The sequence below is a fragment of the Globicephala melas genome, chromosome 5 (genome assembly GCF_963455315.2).
Source record: "Globicephala melas chromosome 5, mGloMel1.2, whole genome shotgun sequence".
In the NCBI taxonomy this organism is placed as follows: Eukaryota; Metazoa; Chordata; class Mammalia; order Artiodactyla; family Delphinidae; genus Globicephala; species Globicephala melas.
This window is the reverse complement of record NC_083318.1, coordinates 18,249,401-18,272,524: the sequence shown is the minus strand read 5'-3', so window position 1 is coordinate 18,272,524 and position 23,124 is coordinate 18,249,401. Positions and strand designations below refer to the sequence as shown.

The 23,124-nt window shown below is 41.3% G+C and overlaps 1 protein-coding gene across 2 annotated transcripts in view; it reads left to right on the top strand.

Moving 5' to 3' along the window:
• The window catches only part of AFG2A (AFG2 AAA ATPase homolog A), a 348,748-nt gene extending 325,825 nt beyond the window's left edge, over positions 1-22,923 (top strand). For both annotated transcript variants that reach the window (XM_030863906.3, XM_030863905.2), the window contains one exon: positions 21,831-22,923. In XM_030863906.3, coding sequence (XP_030719766.1) covers positions 21,831-22,007 — 177 coding nt within the window. In that variant the 3' untranslated portion in view covers positions 22,008-22,923. The remainder of the gene's footprint in view (positions 1-21,830) is intronic.
• Positions 22,924-23,124: the final 201 nt, after the last annotated feature.

Here is a 23,124-nt window from a genome sequence, read left to right as displayed (position 1 = left end):
ATTAAAATAAAAAAAGAATCACTACAAAAATTGTGGAAGCAACAAAGGTGTCCTGCAGTAAGCGAGTGGATAAATAAACTGGTACATCCAGACAATGAAATATTATTCAGCACTAAAAAGAAATAAACTATCAAGCCAGGAGGGGAAGGGGAGGGTGGGATGAATTGGGAGGTTAGGTTTGACATAAATACACTACCATGTGTAAAACAGATAGCTAGTGGGAACCTGTGGTATAGCACAGGGAGCTCAGCTCGGTGCTCTGTGATGACCTAGATAGGCAGGATGGGGGTGGGGAGAGAGGTCCAGGAGGGAGGGGATATATGTATCCATATAGCTGATTTACTCCATTGTACAGCAGAAACTAACACAACATTGTAAAGTAACTATACCCCAATAAAAAAAAAAAAAAAGAAATGAACTATCAAGCCATAGAAAGACATGGAGGAACCTTAAATGCATATCACTGAGAAGCCAATCTGAAAAGGCTATATGCTACATAATTCCAACTGTATGACATTCTGGAAAGGGCAAAACTAATAAACTAGTAAAAAAATCAGTGGTTGCCAAGGGTTAGGAGGGAAAGAGGGATGAAGAGACAGAGCACAGAGGATTTTTAGGGCAGTGAAACTACTCTGTATGATACTGTAATGGTAGATACATGTCATTATACATTTGTCCAAACCCATGGAATATACAATGCCAAGAGTGAACCCTAATGTAAACTCTGGACTTTGGGTGATAATGATGTGTTGCTGCAGGTTCATCAGCTATAACAGCTATACCACTTGCTGGGGGATGTCGATGGCGGGGAGGCTGTGTGTATGCAGGGGTGGGGGTGTCTGTATTTCCCACTCAGTTTTACCGTGAACCTAAAACTGCTCTAAATAATAAAGCGAAGTGTACTAAAAATAATAATAACAGTACAGATGGGATGAAATGAAGAAGGAGAGAAGAAATAAAAGGGCTACTCACTGAGCCTACCCTCAGCACCGCTGCCTGTTTTACACACTAGGCCTTTCCACTCTCTGCAGCTCTCCCTCTCCTCCAGCCTCAGTCGCTTCCATGTGGATGGTTGAGGCAGCATGCTTCCCCACAATGAATTCCTAGAAGCAGTGCCATAAAGCAGACCACCGCAAAACAGATCGTTGTTGGAAGAATTATATTTCCTTATACAAACAATAATATGATAGAGGATTGCTATCCTGTGCAGAACTTGCCATCAAATAAAAATGTATGTTCCAAATTCTCTAAAACGAGCGTGAGTATACACTACACATCGATCGGGATCCTGTGTCCCATGAGTGGTTGGTTGATAAAAATACAGCTCTGGAAATAATCATGTTTTACAACCATTTTGGGGTAGTATATTCCTTTTTAAACCTTCCTTGGATCACTGTTACCCTTAGGATACAACCTGTCTCAACCAGCTGGGTCATGCAGCTACCCCTGTGGCCCGAGGTACAGGGCACTGTGACCAGCTTATAAAGGGTTGGCGTGGCTGAGCAGTTCCCTAAAAAAGAAGTCTTCATTTGTTCCCATTACTAAGAAGACGTACCGGAAATAAATACACACACACACACACACACAGAGACACACACACGCACAAAGGAGGAAGGAGAGGAAGAAGAACGCTGTTTTCTATATCAAGGTAGTGAGACACCTACCACGATGTTTTATAAGATTTTCCCTTTTAATGCAGAAAGAGAAAGTCAGTGTTTGTTCTATAACAGAATATTTAATGTATAAAAATTATTTTGCTTCACAAAAACTTTGAATGTAGATGCCTTGCACTTTTATATTTCCTTTGTTTCTGGAAGTCTAGGTCAGATGCTTCATAAAGTTTTTATCACCATGTGATCTGTAAAGCATATGTTCCACCAGAAAACGCTTCTAGTCACCAGCTCTCTGGTTTCCATAGAGGTGATGATGGAAATTTATGTGTAATTCCAGACTAGCCTTATGCTGCAAAGGATGTTTATAAAATATTAACTTCTGATAAAGGGGATAATATTTTAAAACATTCTTGATCCCCAAATAATGTTGCATATTAATGGTTATATAGCATTTGGCTTCAAAATTTCATACTGAATAAACTTTGATTTCATACTTGTATAAGTATCCTGCTAGAAACAAATAGAGATGCTTGTCTTTTTCACAGGGTTAGAGAGAGTCTGCTTTATCTTCCAAATAAATGCTTTTGACCATTACTACCATTTTTTTGTTCAGCTACTGACAAAAAAAAAACAAAAAACAAAACAGCAGTTTTTATTACCCAGAATCCCAAATTTGAGTCAAGCCCAGTTTCATAGGAATGTTCTATCTAAATCAGGGGGGTCAGCAAACTACAGTCTGCAGGTCAGATATGTCCCACAATCTGTTTTTGTAAGGCCCATAAGCTAAGAATAGTTTTACGTTTTTAAGTGATTGAAGAAAAATCAAAAGCAGAGGTAAAAACATGAAGTTCTAATTTCAATGTCCATAAAGCTGTATTGGCACACAGCCACAACTCATTCATTTACATACTGCCTATGGTTGCTTGCACACGACAAGAGCGATTTGAGTAGTTACAGGAGGGCCCGTGTTCTCCACAACGCCTAAAATATTTGCTCTCTGGCCCTTCGCAGAATAAATTTGGTGGTCCCTGAGCTAAAGAATTTTTCACCATCTGCCACTCTACCCACACACTCATATTCATAGTCATCCCTCCCTCTCCCTCCCTCCTTTCCTGCCTTCCTCCCCCTCTTTTCCTTCCTCTTCACGTGCATATATCATTTTGAATCTGGCAATTGCAGTTACAAAGAAATCAAATTGTGAGCCTACAGCAAATGCTAAGCGGAAACAAGTTTTAATTTCCCTTTGACTTGTCAACTCTCTCCTCCCTGCGTACTTTCCCTTTCCTCTACTGCCTTTATATAGAATTTCTAAGGCCATGCCATTTCCCAAACATAGTTTGTTTTTAAGGTGGGGGTTGGAGCTTGATACATTTTTTAACTTCCATGGAAAGTTCCCTGTTAGTATGTGGTCCCATTTTTAACCTATTTGTAGACACCCCCGATTATCTAAAATCACTTTCACATGGGGCTGAGGTTAAGCTTTATTTCTCTTGGCATGTCCCTGCCACAGCAGACACTTCCTCTTTGCCTTGAAAGGACAAAACGATGTTCAGCTGTCTGGGCTTAGGCCCAGTATTTGATTTATACATTATTTAATTTCCTCCTGAAAATTGGAAGCAGGACTTTCAGGAATGGAAGTCAGTATTTTTCATTTGTTTAAGAACACTTTTAGGTCTAATATAATCATCAGTAGTAGATGTCAGCGTGATTAGGGGGTGACTTAAGGTAAAGCAAATAAAACATGAATACAAAGGAAAATTATTTGACAGTGGAAAAGATCTGACGTTTTTGAATAACCACATTGTATGTGTTAGTAGGTTTTTTGTGTGTTAGTGTTCATTTAACAAACTTTTCTGTGCTACATTTTGGGGCACCTGTCTTTACCCACTGGTGGAAAGACCTCTAACCATTATGTTATAGTTGAGATTGGGGGATTAGAAGTTTGAGGAGAAGTTAATGTAACCACTCCAGTAATTTTACAGAGGATTTTTGGTTTCTGTCTGAGCTGCTACTGCATTTATCTCCACAATTAAGTTCATACGCATGCCAAGATATGAATGCCAAAATGCTTTGAAATTCTTACAGCAGTGGACTCAGGAAATTAAAAATTAACTCTGGAAATACCATTTCTTGTTTTACATCCACTTTTGGATAGTGTATTCCTTTTTAAACTTTCCTTAGATCATCGTTACTCCTAGGTTACAGCCTGTCTCCTTTTTGCACCAAAGTCCTTAAAAGTCTGGCACACCTACTCCCTCCACTTCCTCACTCCTAACTCACTCTTCAAACCCTGGCAGCCTGGCCCCTCCCTCCCTCCACACCGCTGAGCTGATCTCACCCACTGTTTCCTCATCTCCAGCCCAGAACCAGCTTGGAGTCTTCGGCTTGCCTGGCCTTTCTGCTCCATCTGCCAGAATTCACACCCCGTTCCTGAAACGCTCTTCTGGTTTCCATGTGAACTCTCTTAGATTCCTCTAGTTCTTCCTGTCCTTTACAGACTCTCTCCTTGTATCACACTAAGCTGAAGTGTTCTCCAGGTTCTGTTCCGTGGATCACTTCTTCCCCTACACTCTTAGCCTTTTCCTTCTCATCCTTCCTCGGTACCTCAGACATTTGAGGAGAAGCTGGAGGCTGCAAGGGGCGTACTTTGAAAACCACCGCAGTCCTGTGAAACTACTTCGAGTAGTTTTCACAGAATACAGCCCACCCTGTGCCACCTCTGTGCCTTGCCCAGGAGTGTTCCTTCACGTGGAGTGCCTTGCTGCCAACACCAGCATTTTTGCGTTCTCACATTCCTTTAAAGCTCATGGTAGATATTTTCTCTTCCTCGTCCAGGCTACGGTGGGGGACAGCCTGATATACTTAGAGCAAAGGTACTGGGGTCACCACTTACCTGATTGTATGATATTGGGCAAATTTACCTAAATGCTTTAAATGTCAGTTTCTGCATTTATAAATTGTGGGGGAGGGGGAATGCTGCCTACCTCACTGGACTGTTGGATGGATTAGACATGTCAAGATCTAGAATATTTGGGAGTCAGTCAGTAGTGGTACTGGTAGTGGTGCTGATGGTAGTAGTGGTAACTGTTATCATCATCATCAGTATTATTCTCCCACGCCAGCATTTTATGTTTCTCATATGTCAGTTACTTCACTTTCTGAAAAGCATTTACACAATTGTCTCATTTCCCCTTCTGAATTCTAGGCTCCTACAGCTTGTCTTTATATTCCCTCCCCAAGAGCGTTGAACAATGACTTGTGCATGGGTTTTCCTAAATGAATTGAGTTGAATAGAATAGCCCTTCTCCTCCCCTAAAGAAATACTGGCTTCACAGTGTTCTTGGGATTCAGACCTGGGTATGTTTGTAGCTATATCTTCATATTTCAATCAAATATTAGCATACTGAAAAGTCTCTGCCTGTTGTTATATTGTGTCACACTGAATCTTGAAACTAGCCTCTAAAATTATTGCATTTTAATTTCTCAGAGACTTAAGGACCTATATTTTTAGAGCTAGTCTGAAATAATTCTTATTTTTGAAAAAAACTACTAAACTACTTTGTATTTGATACATAAATGCTATCAGTAGTAAAATATTTAAAATAAGGTAAATTAATACATATTTAAACTTTCTTACATTAAAATATTTCTGTCTTTTTATACTTTCTGACTTATAAAATCAAAGCCAACTGCAGTTTTTTTGGCTTATATAACTAGCAGTTTTTCTTTTTACGTTATGTTTTTCCTTACAAAACGCTTACTTTCTGTCTCTAAACATATTTCTGGAAAGCAGATTTTCTGCTTCTCAGAAGCATCACTTCTTCACAGATCACACATTATCCTGGTTACAATAACCTCTAACTGCTTTGTTGTTCAGAGGACCAGGAATGTAGAACAGGTTCTGCTGATGATTTTTGAAGGAGAAAGTCGAAGAAGAGTTGTCGTACTGTTGCTGATCTGAACTTCTATAACAGGGGAGTCTGAAGCTAGTGGATTTGACTGACCGACCAGGCAGGCATTGAGGCCTTGGGAAAGCAGCATAACTTCACGTGGAGTACTTTTTAAAAGTACCAGCCACCGAAAGTCACTAAGATCTCCCCTGATCAGGCATTCATCAGTCAGAAAGCCTTTTTGGAGCTGCAGTTTTGCAGAGTTCAGTATCGGGTGGTGTTCTCAGCTTTGAACCAGGTGTGCTTCACCTGAGTTAAGGCTACCTCTCCGGCGAACCCTGGGTTAGGGTAGTGATGGGGTCCGGGAAGGGAGGGGGTGGCCAACGGACAGACTGAATTTACACTTCGAATACTTTCAGGAATTATTTGCAACCACTCGGGAATATAAAATAGTATCACAGCTGAGAGCTTTATTTCACATTCCATTTAGCTCTAATCTCTTCTTCATCTCTACTGTGTTTATTTGGTTACTAGGTATTTAGTGCAGCCCCATTTTGTGGAAGGCTGGCCAAAAGCACACTTGAAATCAATAGTAGTCAAAGCTAGCTCTACCGAATCTAGATTAGAACATGAGCATAAAGGTCCATTGGTTCTGAAGTTTGTGGGATAGTTGTTTTGTATTTTTTTTTTAAGTCTTAACAATCTGCCTAAGCAGTATAAACAATGTAAAGTGATAAATACAGCACCTGATCTAAGGCATAAATTCCACATTTGGTAAAAAACCAAACTGTTAGGACTAAAGTCCTAACTTTAGTTAACATTAAGTCAAATATCAGACTTGTCCTCATTCATTCATTCAACATATATTTACTGAGCAACTACTATTTGCCAAGTAAGTTTCCAGGCACAAACAAAAGAAACAAAAATCTGTACTATTTGTGGTCTTCATTTTTGTGAGGAGAAAGAAGACATCAACAAAATAAAATGTAATATATTAGATGACAGTAACAGAGGAGGAGCAGGATAAAGCAGGGAAGGAGAAAAGGATTATAGGGAGGAGGTGGCCAGGGAGAATCTCACTGAAAAAGGTGACAACTGAGTAAAGGCCTGAGGTAAGTGAATTGTGCAGTTAGTTATCCAAGAGAAGAGCATTCCAGAAGGGGAACAACAAGAGCAAGTGATCTGAGCGAGACTGAGCTTTTTCCATGTTTACGAATAGTCAGGAAGCCAGTGTAGCTGGAGTGAAGGGAGTGAGGTGTTCCAGTGTCCTGTTGAAGAAAGTGGGAGGGGGTGGTTGATATCAAATGATAGATCAAGTAAGTTGAGAACTGAGGATTTACCATTGGTTTATGATCTTGACAGAGCAATCCAGGTAACAGGCGAATGGAGTTCACTGTACATTATTTTCTCTACTATTGTATATGTTTGAGTTTTTCCTAGTTAAAAAAAAAGTTTAAGTGAGAGGGGAAAAAAATATTATTCCCTCCTTAAATATTCACTAAGGACTCCATCTCATCTATCTCCCCTTTCACCTCTATTCTCAAGAGAAAGAGTTGGTCAGGTTTACAAAGTGGGGTGGAGCTGGTGTGAAAGACACTTAAAATCATTTTTCAGACACTGAGAATGGAAGAATTAAGGCAAAGTTTTCCAAACTTGGAATACTGTCCATTTCATTCTTCCCCTCCTTAAGTCTTGTCGACATGTGTTTCTAGTTACATGCACAATTTTAATTGAATTTAGGGACTAGTCTCCAAATAAAATTTCCATTAACTTCCAAACTGAACAGCTCCAGACTCGAGCTTTGTAATCTTTAGCTATATCACCCCTCCCCGCACAAAGGAAGTTGAGTTTTTGTTTGCTTTTCTGATTTTCATTGAGACTTCTCTAGTTACTAAGAAGGAGAATGGATTTAACACAAAGATAACATCTGTCTTTGACCATGACCCGTGTTAGAATCATCATTCAAAAACACTAGCTTTAGGTTTTCCTGTAGACTGCATAACCATTTCCAAAGAAGTTGGACCTTGTGGTTTTTCAACTTTATCATATTTTGTATAAGTACCGCGTGCTAACCGATGGTGCCACTGGAGCTCCACCTTTATCATATTTTGGATGATAACCTGTGATCCGAAAATCAGTTGTACAGCCCAGAATGTTATCTGGACCCCCTAATGAGCAGCACGATCTAAGAAAACGGCAGCTAGAAGCAGCTGGCCGCACTGAGGTATGCTGAGCACTGTTGTTTTGGAAGTATGGTTGGCAGGGCACTGCCGGGCACGAGGTCCATTTGGCACCTTTTCAGCAGAACATTTTGATAATGTGTTGCCAAGACAGCATTCGAAGCAATGCATAAGTAACGCAAGGTTACATATACGTAGAGAAGAATAGAGGACACTTTTTAACATTCTCTCATTCCTCAACCAGCCAACATAGGCCTGCTCCAGTTGCCTATACTTCCAGGGTCCCAAGGATCTTCACCTTCTCCCCCCAGAAAACTACAGAGTTGTCATCACAACGTGACAACACACACATGGTTGATATGGTGCAGAGGAAATGACCTACCTGAATTTGGCTCTATCATAATGCCCTTTCCCCAGCCGCAGTGACTGGGCCAAGCCGCTCGGAGACGTGCCACAGGAGTTTGGGTTACTAAAATGAGAATATGAGGACTGTCTGGTGGCTAAAGCTGTAAGATGTAAAACACAGAAACTGTGCATTGTCGTGTTTTCTACCACGTGGAGAAAACCACTATGTGGTGAGAGAGAAATAAAGACGAAGTACACAGAGAAGCATAGATCAAAATCGTGGACGGAGAACCAGCCCAGGTGGTCTGTGGAGGCCCAGCCGCACTACTGTCCTCAGGTTCTGTTAGATCCAATAATAGCCTTATCATGAATTTACCCTTTTGATTCAAATTGAGTTTCTGTCCCTAGCAGTCAACTAATACACAGCAGATGTCACAGATGATTGCAAATATTTGGAGACATTAAGAGAAGCTGAGGCAGAATTTAATCCACCTTGCTAAGAGGCGTTCACATATGTAGTGTGAAAACTACTCATTAGTCCCTTCTGATTGAAGTTAGCCTGGTCGTGTTTGTTACGGCAGTTAAAGAATACATGCCTTAAAGTCTTTTCAAGACTTGGGTTCCGGCCTTCCCTGGTGGCGCAGTGGTCGGGAGTCCGCCTGCCGATGCGGGGGACGCGGGTTCGTGCCCTGGTCCGGGAGGATCCCACATGCCGCGGAGCGGCTGGGCTCGTGAGCCATGGCCGCTGAGCCTGCGCGTCCGGAGCCTGTGCTCCGCAACGGGAGAGGCCACAACAGTGAGAGGCCCACGTACCGCAAAAAAAAAAAAAAAAAAGACTTGGGTTCCTTCTTAAAGAAAATAAAAGTGTTCGTTAAAAGATTGATATAAAAAGTTAGTAATTCAGAGGTTAACCCAAAACTTAGCATAATCTTCCTTGGGAACGTTTGTATATGTGGGGCGAGGGGTTAAATTCCACAAATATTACTAAAATGAGCAATTGGCAGAAAGATGGTTTAAAATATTTTGTTTCAGCATGTAAAATCTCGTTTTATTACAGAATTCTTTTGTTAAAGGCACAGCTATGCTGGGTTGCTGCCAGAGTGATGGGATCTTAACAGCCTAGTTAATTTTAAAAGATTTACAAATGCTGGGCTTCGAACTAATGATAGTAAAATGTACTTCACACTTTAATATAGTGCTTAAACTCATGCTACATCTTGTGAACTTAATATTGCATCTGCAGATGAGGGGGGTTATGGGTGTGTGAATGTAGATATTTTATTTCAAAGAGAACAGAGTTAGTTGGTGGGGGAGAGCAGGACAGACCTGTAAAATAACTCAGAATTTCTCCTGACTCTCACATTCTTCACTGTAATTATAAAATATGTACAGAAGATATTTGAACACACTGTATCAAAGATGGTATGGGTTTATTTCCAGTTAGATGCCAGTACAATAAAACGGAGGTGCTTGTTACCAAGGGGTAGCCTATCTTAAGTTTCGTGATTAGATCTCCAACTGAAAAAGTACAGCCCTTAAGAGGAAATTCTTGGCACTTGCTCCTCTTTACAACATTGTAGGGTGCTTTTATGTGTATATTTTATCATTCATAATAGAGGATACATTGACTGAGATTGCAAAATAGTTTCCATTGTATCGTAATCCCCTTGTGTCCAGTTGACTCACCTCCGTGAAAAAAAATTCTGTTCAGTTAGAAATATCTACTGGTCTCTTTCCAATGATAAGTTTTTTGATGGTTAGAAATTTGACGGTTAGTTTAAAATGATGAGGTGAAATGTATGGGTACAGTCATGAGATTTACTAAATAGACCTACTCAAATTTACTAAATGTTACATCTTTAGATTTTAAAAACTGTAGATGAATAATCTGTGCTTTAAAAATTCACCATTAGCTCCTTAAATATACCAACTGTTGCATTTCTCATAACAAACCAGTCCCACCAAGTGACAATCTAATACATCTTTTAAATTAAAAAAATATTGAATGTGATTTCTTCATTATCAACAAGTAGTGTCATCTGTTCTCCTTTTTCCACAACCCTTTCCATATCTGTGGATTGCTTTTATGGCCTTTCTCACAGTTTTTAGTTTATTCTTTACAAATGGAGACTTTCTGGCTCTTTTCATTGCTGAACTTGTCACAAACCTTGTTCTCTCATTAGAATTCTTGTAAAGGAGTTTAGGTAACAGTAGTTGAGAAAGAATGTTTACGTTTCATAGGCCATTAAGTAATGGACTTAATGATCAGAAGAAAAAAACATGAATGTTTTGGTTAAAGCCTTCATAAACTGAATCATCTTTATTCTTCATCTGCATCTGGATTAAGAGTAACGGTAATGAAAAAATGATTAGCCAATGTGGCTTTTACAAGTATTTGTAATTTCTTTTTAAGTTATATTACATATATAATTTTTTAATTGTTAAAAGGCAAGCACTGTATCTTACTACTGGCTTTTAAATCAGTAAAATCAGAGCTCTTTTTTTTTTTCCTTTTTAATGGACATTCAAGAAATAGTTCAAAGTGCATCTCATTCCTTATAAGACAACAGGCCAGATAGTTTTTCAGATAAGAAAACGACTTCCTCAGTTTCTAAATACCCTAGTGTGTAATGTTATTACCAAATATCAAAACCCACATATATTTAAATTTTAAAATTCACTTAATGGGTAATGTAAAATTACACATCGTTAATACGTGCCACTTGTAAATGCTGATCTTAACTTGGGAACTTGGGTTTTGTATTCCTTAACTAATATGCTTAAATTGCAGTCTTAATGTCTTATTATCCTACCTTTTTTTTTTCAATAAATGAAATAGGATATAGATCTTTAGTTCCTCTTCATGTCAATAAAGACCTAAATAAGCACTTAGTTATACCTAGAGGCAGTTGTTGAATTGTTCCAGGGTACAAGAGGAAGGTCTAAGAAAGTAAAAACTACTTGTCTTTACTATGATCAGCTCTACTTCGTAACTTCTGTACTCCCCAGCTGTAGTAGTTCTAGCCCAGTTGCATTCTGGCCTAAGTCATCTGGAAAGGGGAAGATAGATATTACAATGAAGGAGTCATAGGAGTTAAGAGGATTTGAAGTGTAGTTACTATAGAGCAGTAGTTCTTAACCCTTTTGGGGTTATGGTTCTCTCTTAGAATATGATGAAAGCTTTGAACCGTCTCTCTACATATAAAAGTTTCCATAGGTTTCAGAATATTCTTAGACCCATCTAGCTATCCAGGGACCCTAGGTTAAAAATCTTTCTTATATAGCCAATAAACACACAAAACTGGTGAAGTAATACTTGAAATAGCATTCAGTTCATGTAACAAATAAGACAGTGTTGCTTTATTATTATTTGAGTTTAAAACAAAATAATATAATGTGAGCTTCTAAACAAATGGCTAATAAGCAACATAAGGATTATCTGTCAGAGGAAACAGAGACCACCTTAAAAATGTAAAAGAGAAGATATGTGAATATATACTCTTAGGTATTTTAGAGTATCTTATTTGATGGTGATATCACTTAATATAAACCCTTTTTTTTATTTATATGCTATTGGGAAAGAAGAGCTTTCCTTTCTTTCGGGACAATACTACTGTCAATGAGAATGACATCTGTAAAATAAGTGTAAGATAAATAATCATGTTGTCTTCTCACTCCCTGTCATGAGCTAATGGTATACTTAGCGTTTGCTTACTGGGACCTGTCTTCAGATGCTCCTTAGCTAGCTAAGTATTGTCAAGTCATTTTTTTCTATTTAACACAGATAACCATTAACACCATACCATACTCTTTAAAATGACTTTAAGGATGGCAGGCAAGGCTGCTGATTAAGCAGGACCAGCCTGCAGCTGCTCAGAGAATGGGAAAGGAGAAACGAGTTCATTATATATATTATATGGGTGTGGGAGGTGAAGGCGATCAAAAGGTGAAACTTCCACTTATAAAATGAGTGAGTCCTGGGGATGCGTAGCGCACAGCATGGTAACTATAGTTAATAACACTGTGTTGTGAATTTGAAAGTTGCAGAGAGTAGATCTTAAAAGTTCTTATCACAAGAAAAAGAAATAACTGATTGTGGTGATCATTTCACATCATATACATATAGTGAACCATTACGTTGTACTCCTGAAACTAATGTAATGTTCTATGTCAATTATATCTCGGAAAAAAAAAAGGCGTAAAAGGTACTAACTCCCAAATACTCCATTCTGTGGTCAGAGTCCAGAATCCCAAGCTAGACAAGATCCAGGGAAGGCTACCCAGAGCATCCCCAAAGCTCTGGAGTTTCAAAGGAGGCATTTTTCTGTGTGTGTTGGTGGGGCATGATGTGGGAGTTTGCAGTGAAGACGGTTGGCAGATGATGAAACACGGGGTATATTAAAACTGGCTTAACACCCCTGCTTACACCTTCCCCCAGCCACTGCTTCCCAAGCTCCCACAACACTGGCAGGGAGGATCCAACCCTCCAGACTTCGAGAGGAGTCCTAGAGCTAGCTGAACTTTGCTTGGTCCCCTCTCCCTAGAATATCCCCTGTTGTGCCCTTCTCTCCTCTTTGCGGGGGGCCTAGCTCTCCCATTCCTAAGTGCTTTTTACCCAAAGTTTGGTGCCTCTTGCAAGAGCTTCAGTAGCCTTCTGGGCGTAACTTGGTCATCAGCACGCCCCCGAAGGGCTCACAAATACACACCTAGATGACCCATTGTGCCCCAGACATTATTGCTTTTTTGGTCTACAGTAGGCAGTTATCTTGGCTCCAGTTGTCACAGCAAGAGCTGCATGTGTATGTGTGTTTGTGTGTATTTAAAACAAAAAAATGTAAAAACTACATCTCTGTTCAGAGGTGAGCTCAGCAGTAGACCTTTTTGTAGACTCCCGAAGGTCAAGGGGCTTGGTACGTTTGGGGAGTACAGCAGGGCCAAGGCTGGCGAGCCTACATGGAACTTGTAATCTAGTGAGGAGGCAGACATTTACCACTAATAACTCTCTACCTGACAATTGTGATATGACAGAACAGTAGTACAGGCTGCCACCAGACCATAAGGCAAGGGATCCTAAAGCATCCAGGTGTGGGGAGGTAGTGAAGTTGCCGCTGGGAGCGCCTCCCAGTGGAAACAGTCACACTGAACCTTGAAGGGCAAGTACGTTAAACCAGTACTTTGCACCATCTTGTCGCATGAAGGTGGGACTTTGTTTTCTTCACTGCCCTGTTCCCCAGGGCCTGGAGCCTTGTAGGTGGTCAGTAAAGATTTGTTGAGTAAATGGATGAATGGAGGCCTCCCAGCATCTGTTTGCCTTTCTCACCCCTCTCCTTCCCTACCACGAGGTTCTTGTTCTCTCTATACCCGTACCAGTTGGCGTGTTCTTCAAAACTAAAAATACTCCTTTTTATCTTGTTATGGGTTCAATTAATGTTAGAAACTTTTAAAGTTCCCACAGCTGCAGTTGGTTGTAGAAACAATCAGAATAAAAACCCCAGCTCTTTCCCTCTGTGGGGTGATCAATTCTTTTGTAAATTTTAAAAAAACAAAAACAGTTATGGGTTTCTCCATGCAAGTAATAATGACTGGATGTACATATACTTCAGCTATATATTTTAGAGACCTCATAATAACTTACATCAGCAGAATTAAGCAACCCAGGGGTTTCCCTTCTCTAACATCACTAGGCTTCTAGAAATTCTTTCCTTTTGACTCTGTACTCTGTATGGCACTCTAGATTGTATGATCTTCACATAATCCCAGATGGATTCGTATCATAAAGCTTATTTTACAGACAATCCAAGAGCAGTAGTTCGGTGATTCCTTAAATCTGAAACTTGCCCTCCAAAATTCTCCCTTCTAGCCTCCCACGCTCGCTGAGGTGGTATTTTAAAGAGCTATGAATAAACGCCGCTTGCTTCCCTCCAGTTCACTTCCCCGGCTGGCGCTGTGCTCTGCTCTGCTCTGCGTTCTCGGCAGTTCGGGGCACCCCTGGCGGCGTTTGCGCCTGTGGCAGTCTGACTCCATCTGCTGCTCTATGGCCAGGAAACTGCTGCGGTCCCCTCAGTCACATCTTTCAGGCCCGGCCACTCAGCCAGCTTTCACCGCGTCTCAGTGGGGCCGGGGAGAATGGGTCCTCGGCGTCCGCGTGAGCCCATAATCTCCCAGGTAGCCTCCTCCTTGAAGCACCTCCAGTGCAGGCTATTCGCAAACAGCAGGACTCCGCTCTCTGCTGGGTTCCTAATCCCTCAGACACGTAGGGGAAGTTGGTCGCGGGGCTGTGAAAGTGAAAAGGAAAGCGAGGGGCGGGGGGCTGAGCGCGCACCACGTCCCCCGCCCCTCGCTACAGTCAGCGCCAGCTGCAGCCCAATTAGGCGCAGCAGGGCACAGGTGTTCCAGACAGAAGATGCTTTTAGCAAAACCACTTTCCTGAAAGTACCTAAGACTTTTTAGAGCACCGCAGCGCATTCCTTTTGGTGGATTCTTTAAAGCTGTTTAGTACACTTGAAATACAAAGAAGCTGAAAAGCACATTTAGGCCTCACTGGGAGGCAAGCTTTCTTCGCGCCGAACATCAGGAGCGGCGGACAGAGGGGAGCCCTGCCTCTGTGGATCCGGCGTGTAGTTGCCCAAGAAGGGGCCTGGGGGCGTCTCTCTTCTCCGGCTCCGTCTCCCCATGTAGCCTACTCTCTACTGTGCAGTTCACCTACTCACGCATGTTCATTTCCTTGTACCCATAAATTCCTGTCCCTAGGATGCAGTTGTAGGTTTCCTATGAACTATTTAAAAAGCAGCCCTGACATGTGCTGATTAAAGTAGGTAAGTGAACTCAGCTCTCCGGAGCCACTTTTTTTATCATCTGAGGTCTCCCTATAAATAAGCCTCCTCTTCTGGCACATTTAAAATCACTGACTTCTTTTTCTCCACAGATCTGAGTACACTCTGTGCCTGCAGGATGGGGTGATGGGAACCAAACAGAACTTCAGTTGGTTGTTTAAGCCGCCTTCAGAAGTTTGTTACCCTTCCGTTTTTCTGGAGGATACAGATAAGCTCTGAGAGGTAGTTAGGAGCTTAGTAGTGGCGGTTGCGTTAGAATCTCAGCATCCCTGTTGGAAGCGAGCAGCTCCTAGGCCTACTTGGGGCAGCAGCCCTTCTTCCCAGGCTTACATGCCCTCAAGGGTGGTGTTCCTGTTGTCACTGTCGTGATCTGTTTACAGTCAATAGAAAAGAAGTGCAGGTTACTACCCAGGCCTCATCTGGAATGGAAATGACTGTGCTTGAAGTTTTATTGGGTTCCTCATCTCAGTGCACCCGGAGAACTTGTAGTGCTGCTGTGAAACTGAAAAGAACAAGGGAAGGGTCACAGCACAGGAGGAATGAATACCCAAAATAGTGCCCGACATTTTCAGGTTTTCCTTCCTGTTGATTAGTTTTTGGTAAACAGTTTTTGCCTTGACTGTCATTCTTAATCACGTCGTTTTAAAAAATTGCCGCTGCCTGTTTAGAAACCATGTTGGTTTTAATTTTCGCAATGAGCCTGTTTCTGTTTCACAAAGCTGAGCCACCTGTTTAAACTCTTCTTGTTTCATGGATTGAGGCAAAGAACCGTAGGCTGTGTATAAGAGGTTTCGGGGTTTTTTTCCACAGTGAAGTAAGACATTGTTCTTATTCTTCGTGGCATTCAGAATTCTGCACAATTGCCTCTTTTGCCCTTTTGCATTTAAAAGTGAGGTAATTAGATTTCCCAAGGTTCAATGGTCAAGAGCCTTCTCACCCTGGGAAGTTGCCTCTCCACACCCCTCACAAGGGGAGTTGTCTCACGTAATCCAGTTATTGCTGTATTGTTGTTCTAAAGGCACTGCTTTTTCAGAGGACAAGCATAGCATGAAAATTCATACTCATAAGTCCCGTTGCTTACATTGCCGAGTTACGTTTTTTCCAGCAATTGAAAACAATTACTGTTTTCCTCAGTGACTTTGTTTTGAGGATTTCTAAACATTTTCATAAAAGTCTTTTCCTTTCTTACCTTTTAGGAGCTCATCTCAAATATGCCTAAATCTTTCATATAGAGATTTCTTGCTTATTTTGTTATTTTTCAGATATCTGATAGATCTATTATTACTGCTGAACGAATGGAAAGAGGATTTGTGACGTTGGCACCAAAAACTGGGTGTCACGGCCACTGAAACACAGCCTGTCTTAGTCGCTCTGACAGTGAGACCTTAGGCCCACTCTGCTAGTCTTTTGTCTTGTTTACTCATTTCCCCAAACAGATAACATTTTCACCTTTCAGCAAAGCACGTATCTATTCTTTTTTTTTTTTTTTTTTTTTTTTTTTTTGTGGTACGCGGGCCTCTCACTGCCGTGGCCCCTCCCGTTGCGGAGCACAGGCTCCGGATGCGCAGGCTCAGCGGCCACGGCCCACGGGCGCAGCCGCTCCGCGGCATGTGGGATCCTCCCGGACCGGGGCACGAACCCGCGTCCCCTGCATCGGCAGCATCGGCAGGCGGACTCTCAACCACTGCGCCACCAGGGAAGCCCCGTATCTATTCTTTAAAACAACACAGAATACACGCTCTGTGTATTCTGTAAATACACGCTGGCTTTACAGAGCCAGCCAAAACATTTTGCTTTCACAGCCTAATGGCAAAAACAACCTGACTGGTAATTGGCTAAAAATTCATTTAAATGATCTAGTCTGCAGCCTTTGGGGGAAGAGGACAGACAAGATGGTGAAGGGATTAGGGGAAAGCTTCCAAAATCCTTTTTGCCAAAGATGTTAAGGCACCTAAGTGCCAAGAGTTTTCTTTCTAAACGGGTTAAACATTCCAGACAGTCTGTGACTCAAATTTGCATGTTTGTCTACACCCCTCAGTGAGGTTCTTCTGGGGCCTCATGGGGAAAATTCATCTGAATTCCCCCATCGCTGAAACAGTCCCAGACTCCGTGTGCTTTCAAAAGTGATGCCAGCAGAAGGATGAGCTGTGTGGTCCCTGTATATACTGTAGATGTATATATACATATACATACACTCATTCAATTTTCTTACAAACTTTAGAGAGAGTAATGAGAAAGGTCCTAGTTTCAACTGAAGGTCCTTCTTCTCAGCTTCCATAGTATTCATTCCCAAATAGAGAGGTGTATTAGCAAATTTATCTGAAAAGAACTCACCTTTCCAAGCTTAATACAGAAAAGTCTTCAGTAATTAACTGATGCCAGATTACTTTCATCAAGTGAGACAATAGATAACCATTTGCACAATTTTTTAAACAAATCTTCCACTTTGGTTCTGTAAACCAATATATATTACTGCATTGTGGGTAAATTTGGGGGAATCTTTCTCAGTTAAAGTGCGGTTTTCTCCCCCATGACAACACGGGAAGAAATTTCCTGTCCCTGTATAACAAATTTTGATACCTAAGGAAGCACCCCTCAAACTAACAGGCATACTTGTATTCTTGCTAAAATTTCTGTTACTTCTAAGGAAAGAACTAGATTCAAAGTAGGGCCCCAGACCGAAACGTTTGCTTAAAATGAACATACATCACAGTGTTAAATAATTTTCCTTACTGAGTTTATCATTCCAAAAACTTAAATGTAACTGACAAAGTCTAGGTCATATGGAACTTAAGTAAAAATATTACAAGATATTGGCCAAATGTTAGAAATATATATATAACATGCATTTTTGGAAAATCTGTGGATAGTTAAGGAACTGTTCAATTCAATTCAACAAATGCGCGTGGACTACGTGCAGGTCCAGGGCACAAGTGTGTGCTGTGGCTGCTGCCTTTTGACTCCGTTAAACAGACTGGTCCTCCTCCAGTCTCTCTTGCTCAGCCCTTTCCCCTTTCTCTCTATGCTGGAATAGGCGAGAGCAAAAGAAAAAAGGATATAAGCTAGGCAAGATTGAGCTGCTTGGTGTGGGTGAGCACCTCCCAGAGTGCGTGCTGAAGGTCAGCAGTAGCCCTAAAGGTAACCATTTGTAGGTGTTCTGCCAAAAACAGAGGACAGGTGGAAAGTTCTGTGGGAAACATCAGCTTAAAAGAATTAAGCAGGTCATCACTGCTAGGCCTCACAGAAACCTTTAGCATTCTGCTGTGCTTTGTGGGAGACAGAGTATATACAGTGTTACCTAAAACCTATTTGATCATGAAATACTTCTTCCTCTGAAAAGACACTGATATGTCAAGGGGAATGCTGGCATGGGCCATGAAAACAAGCAGGAAAGCTGCACTTTTCTTGGGAAGCATGGTATCTTGGAACTCACGCCAAAATAAATGACCCAGGGCAAATAGAAACCAGCCATCATGAAATGGATCTCCTAAGAATACTTGCATTTCCGGGCCTGTCTTCTTATCGAAGTTAGGAGAGAAGAACCAATAATCTGATTAATGTTTTTCCTTTTGGAATTTCTACTAAAAAGCCCTTTTATGGGGAAAAAAATAAGAACAAAGGATCTTTTAGGAGTTATGCTCTGTCAGCTGCTAGTGCGTCATCTGCTTGTGAGTTGGGTTTAGAGCATTAGAGATGACTGTCATCGACTAGCCTTTACTGTCATTATGGCCCACGTGACTTCTGAAAACTATCATTGTTATTTTTAGTGACATTTTCATGATAGAATTACTCTTTTTTTTTTTTTTACCCCCTCCATTTGGGATACTGAGGCTAGATCCTTGTAATTCCCGGTTTCTTTCTCCCCACCTTGCTCACTTTATTTCTTCTGCTCAGAATGCCCTTCCTTTCCTGTGTGCATATCTAAATTCTGTCCTTCCCACTCCAGTTTATGAACCAATAATTTCTTCCTTCTTTCCATACCAAAGCACTTTCCTTTTGCCTTGCTAGTGGTACCTCTTAATGCTATGTCTTGGACATCTCTGGACCCTCCGGCTGGCCTCACCTAGTTGTTGCACAGAGTAACCAGCCATTCAGTGGACGTTGATTGATGAGTGACGGGTTAATTATGAGTAGAGTTCTATTTCCTCTCAATTACTTGTTGTATATTGCTAAGCAAATATGATAGGAAAATAAAAGTGGCAGAAAGGATTGCCTAATTGACTGGTTCTTCAGGGCATCCCTTGTAAATAAAAAGAAACAGGATAAGGTTTATTGAAGCAAGTGTTGAATTCAGGCAGCCCTCAGCCACGCTAGAACTGCAAACAGCTGGGCTCCTTCTACACAACGGAAGACAGCTTCATATGAGGTGCTTGAGTACCAGTATTCAGCTGCTCTGTTTCCCTTGTCGTTGTCTCCCAGAGATTCTAAAGGTCATCTCTGTCTAATCCAAACATTTCTTAGCGCTTTAGTCAAAACTCTGTCCAAGTTTTCTATACCTCACAATTCTGTAGAAATTGTTAATTAAGGGTCAGGCCAGTATTCAATATAGTTGGCAAATTACTGTGAAATGTTAACATATACCGAAGGCCCCAAGTTACCAACATCCAGCTTTCAAATGGCAGTTACTGCTCTGACCACCACCAGTGCCCCCCCTGCCACTGCCGTAGAAGCTAAGGGCAAAGAGTAGTTTACAGCTTAGAGGAGAATCTATAGATGCAGATATGAAGGAAGGAAGGTTGATCTGCAAAGAGGAACTGCTCAGGGGAGCCGACCCCAAGGGCGGCCTTCGAGGCCTCATGACCTCTCTTCCCACTACCTGCATTTCCCTACCTTGCCATGTTAGGCTACTTGAGATTCCAGTTATTAGAGGAGTATAATCGTTTCTTCTTCTCCCAGTTTGACTACTGTGTATTGAGAGAGGAAGCCTTACTAGACTGTTGGTTCACTTTCTCAAATGCACCAGCAATATTAGCCACCCGGCCACATGAACCAAATTCCAGGAGTTTTGAAGGGTTCCAGGCAGCCTTGCGCCTCCCCTTCCTTCCTCAGCCCAACCCAACCTCCCTCCCCCGCCACTCACCACCACCCTATTTGCCATGCTTCCATCAGGCTCCACACACACCTCTACAAGGGGGTCACTGCATGTACAAAACCTGGGCGCACAAGTCCCACAGCAATTAATTAGTGAAGTCATTAGTAATTGTCTAGCACACATGGTAGGTGTTCAGTCCAGTGTACTGGACCCGTTATGTGCTGGGTCCAGTATTCTCTGAGGGAAGTGTCAGGTATGAAGTGTGCAAGGCATGGCATTGGCCCAGTGGTGGCAACCTCTCTACCCGACTCAGCCTGAGGGGGGAGCCACACAGTGGAAACCTTTCCTGTACTGTCTCAGAGAAGCAGCTAGAACTGTACCAGCAAGCAGGAAATTCAGTCCTCTTTGGCCCTTCCAGTGATTCTTCTTCCTACTTTTCAGCCTTGCAACCATCGCTTCAGATTCTTGCACAGATGAAAGAAGTGCTGCTCAGATGGAGGGGAGGAGGGGATGGAGCTCTCCGTACTTGGTCTCTTCACCTCCTTCTGGAGGTCCCTAAGGTTCCTTTGGAACAGAATAGAACCAGTTTGCCATGGGGGCGTTTTATGTGCTTTTACTGTGCTTATTAAATATCACATCTGATTTTCAAATAGCCCTTTTTGCACCAGAATATGTGATGAAGTTGTTTCGCTAATCTTTAGAAGTTTTGTTTTTTCCTTCAACAAGTTGGTAGCCATTCTTTTTGGAAAAGCATTAACATGCATAACCACTATAGTCGACTTCAGTGCCCATTAACGAAGCCCAGAACTAACGGTTACATTGTCGTAATTTGACAAAGCCATCTAAATCTATGCATGTTTTTTTGAAAGCTCCCTAAACATGCTGCTAAATCCCCTAAAGAGCTACTAAACTGCTTTGGCAGCCATTAGCCCAGCATAAGCAGAGGAACTCTTTTCAGTAAGTGAACAAACAGAGAAAATATGCTGAATGGCCGGACAAATGTGTTTCAGCTGGCCCTTTCATTTACCGATATAAGGGTGCAGTCAATATCAATCACTGTTTTCCCTGTTGCCCTGAAAATCACAATATCTCTTTTCATCCCACAGGCTCTTTTCACCACAGTAATGTGTCTTTAGAATGACACTGGCATCAGCCCGCTTCCGCTGTCTGAAGTCCAGAGAGCTTAAAACACATTTCAGGATTCAAGACTTGAACCTTCCTCCCTTCCGTTTTCCTACCGCGCACTCTCTCCTCCCTCCCTCTAGCATCCACTCCACCCCCTCCCCAGCTTCTTTTCAATTCTCCCAGCTTTCCTCGCTGAGTAAACAGAATTCACTTCTCTGTTCTAATGCAGCTCTCCAAAGTAAACGGAGACAACTCTGATATTCCTAAGATTTAAGAACTCATTAAGGAGATGCACATAAAGAAATGCTTTTACATGTTGGTAATAGATCAAAGGTTGAAAGGAATGTGGAAATTCTGTGCTGTGACAAGGTGTGCTGATGTGCAGGTCCTCACTCTACATCAGTGCCTCCTTCCCCGGCCCTCCCCTCATCACCGGGCTTCTCCCCGTCCACCCCACCACCACAGACACACTCATCCTTTGTCACCCCGTGTTAGAGGTCTGTGCCTGCACGTCTGCTCCACCTTTACAATTGTAAGCTCCTTAAGAGCAAAGGCCATAACATATATCTTTTTGCCGCTCCTGGATCTCGGTACTTAATATGTTGTTTTGAAATGAAGGTGATTACTTTTTATCCTTTTGAAAACTTAAGTGGAATGACTCCCAAAGATAAATTTTAGGGATAGGCTTTTAGTTGTAGAAGTTACCACGGATGAATATTTGAAATGTTAACATTTCTAAAAAACAGTATTGATTGTTTTCTCTCTCCTTTTTTTGTTGTTGTTTTTGTTTTTGTTTGTTTGTATTGTTTCAGATTATAGCCGTATGTAGAGAGGCAGCCCTTCTGGCTCTGGAAGAAGACATTCAAGCCAACTGCATTATGAAAAAACACTTTACTCAAGCCTTGAGCACCGTGACACCCAGACTTCCTGAATCATTGAGACGTTTCTATGAAGATTATCAAGACAAGAGTGGGCTGCATGCGCTTTGAGAAAGTATACATATTCATTATGCTAAAAGTACTTTCTAGAGAAAACTTGTTTCTTTTTTAAAGAGTGTCAGAATAGCCCTTGATAAGCAAAATGTCTGAAATACGTTGACTAGATTGAGGGGCCTCAGTTCTTATAGACATTTTGAATCATATGGCAACAATGAAAATATCCATGAAAAATCTCTGGACAAGAGTTTAAGTCAGTTTTATCCGGAAATGTGTGCTGAGTTTTAAAAGGCAAACTTTTAGCTTTTTCATTAATTTGACCTGGTTCATTCCTCCCATGAAATGCTTTCCTTACTCCAGAATCCATTTCAGTGCATTTCCAAATACCAAAACTGTGGGCATCAGTTTTATAAAAGAACATAGAAGATGCGTGTAGATGAAAGAGCGGTGAAAATTATTTACAAACCTTTAATTTTGAAGACCAGCCCATGAAATGGCTAAAGCACCAGCTAGGCTTATGTGACCTTGTTTCCAAATACATATTTGTTCTCATTATAATTCAGACTTAACATTTTCGCTTTAGCCTTCTTAACCTCTACTTATGGCAATTAAAAAAAGAATTGAGAGTTATTTCACATACTGTAATGGCCTTTGGAAGTTTAAAAAATTGGAAATATAAGCCCAGTCCAGACCTAGAAGTACTTGTGTTTTTTTTTTCTTTTTCTTGTTTTCATAAAAATGCTATAAATTAACCATATGAGGTATTCATGTTTTAACTTGTATGCATTTCCAGGTTACCAATAAACTTCTTCAGTTCAAAGAAAAACCAACTTGTACTCTTCATCATGTTGTCTAACATTGCATTCTAAATATCTGTATTTATGCTCCAAACTATTTATCCTTGAGATTTCTTGACACTTTGATAATCCATAAATATCCTTGAAAAAGCTGTTGGAAATTGATTGGTTGACTTCCAGTTCAGAAGCTGGCAATGGGAAGAATGTGCACTTAAACCCAGTCACTGTAGATCTTTGAAAATTCCCAGAAAGACAAGTCAGGCGAGAAGTACCTGATTATCAAAATAACAGGGCTGTACAGTTTTGTGGTGGTAGACATTCTGAAATCACATCTCAACTGTTTCATCCTTTGACTATCAGAAATAGATGTGCAG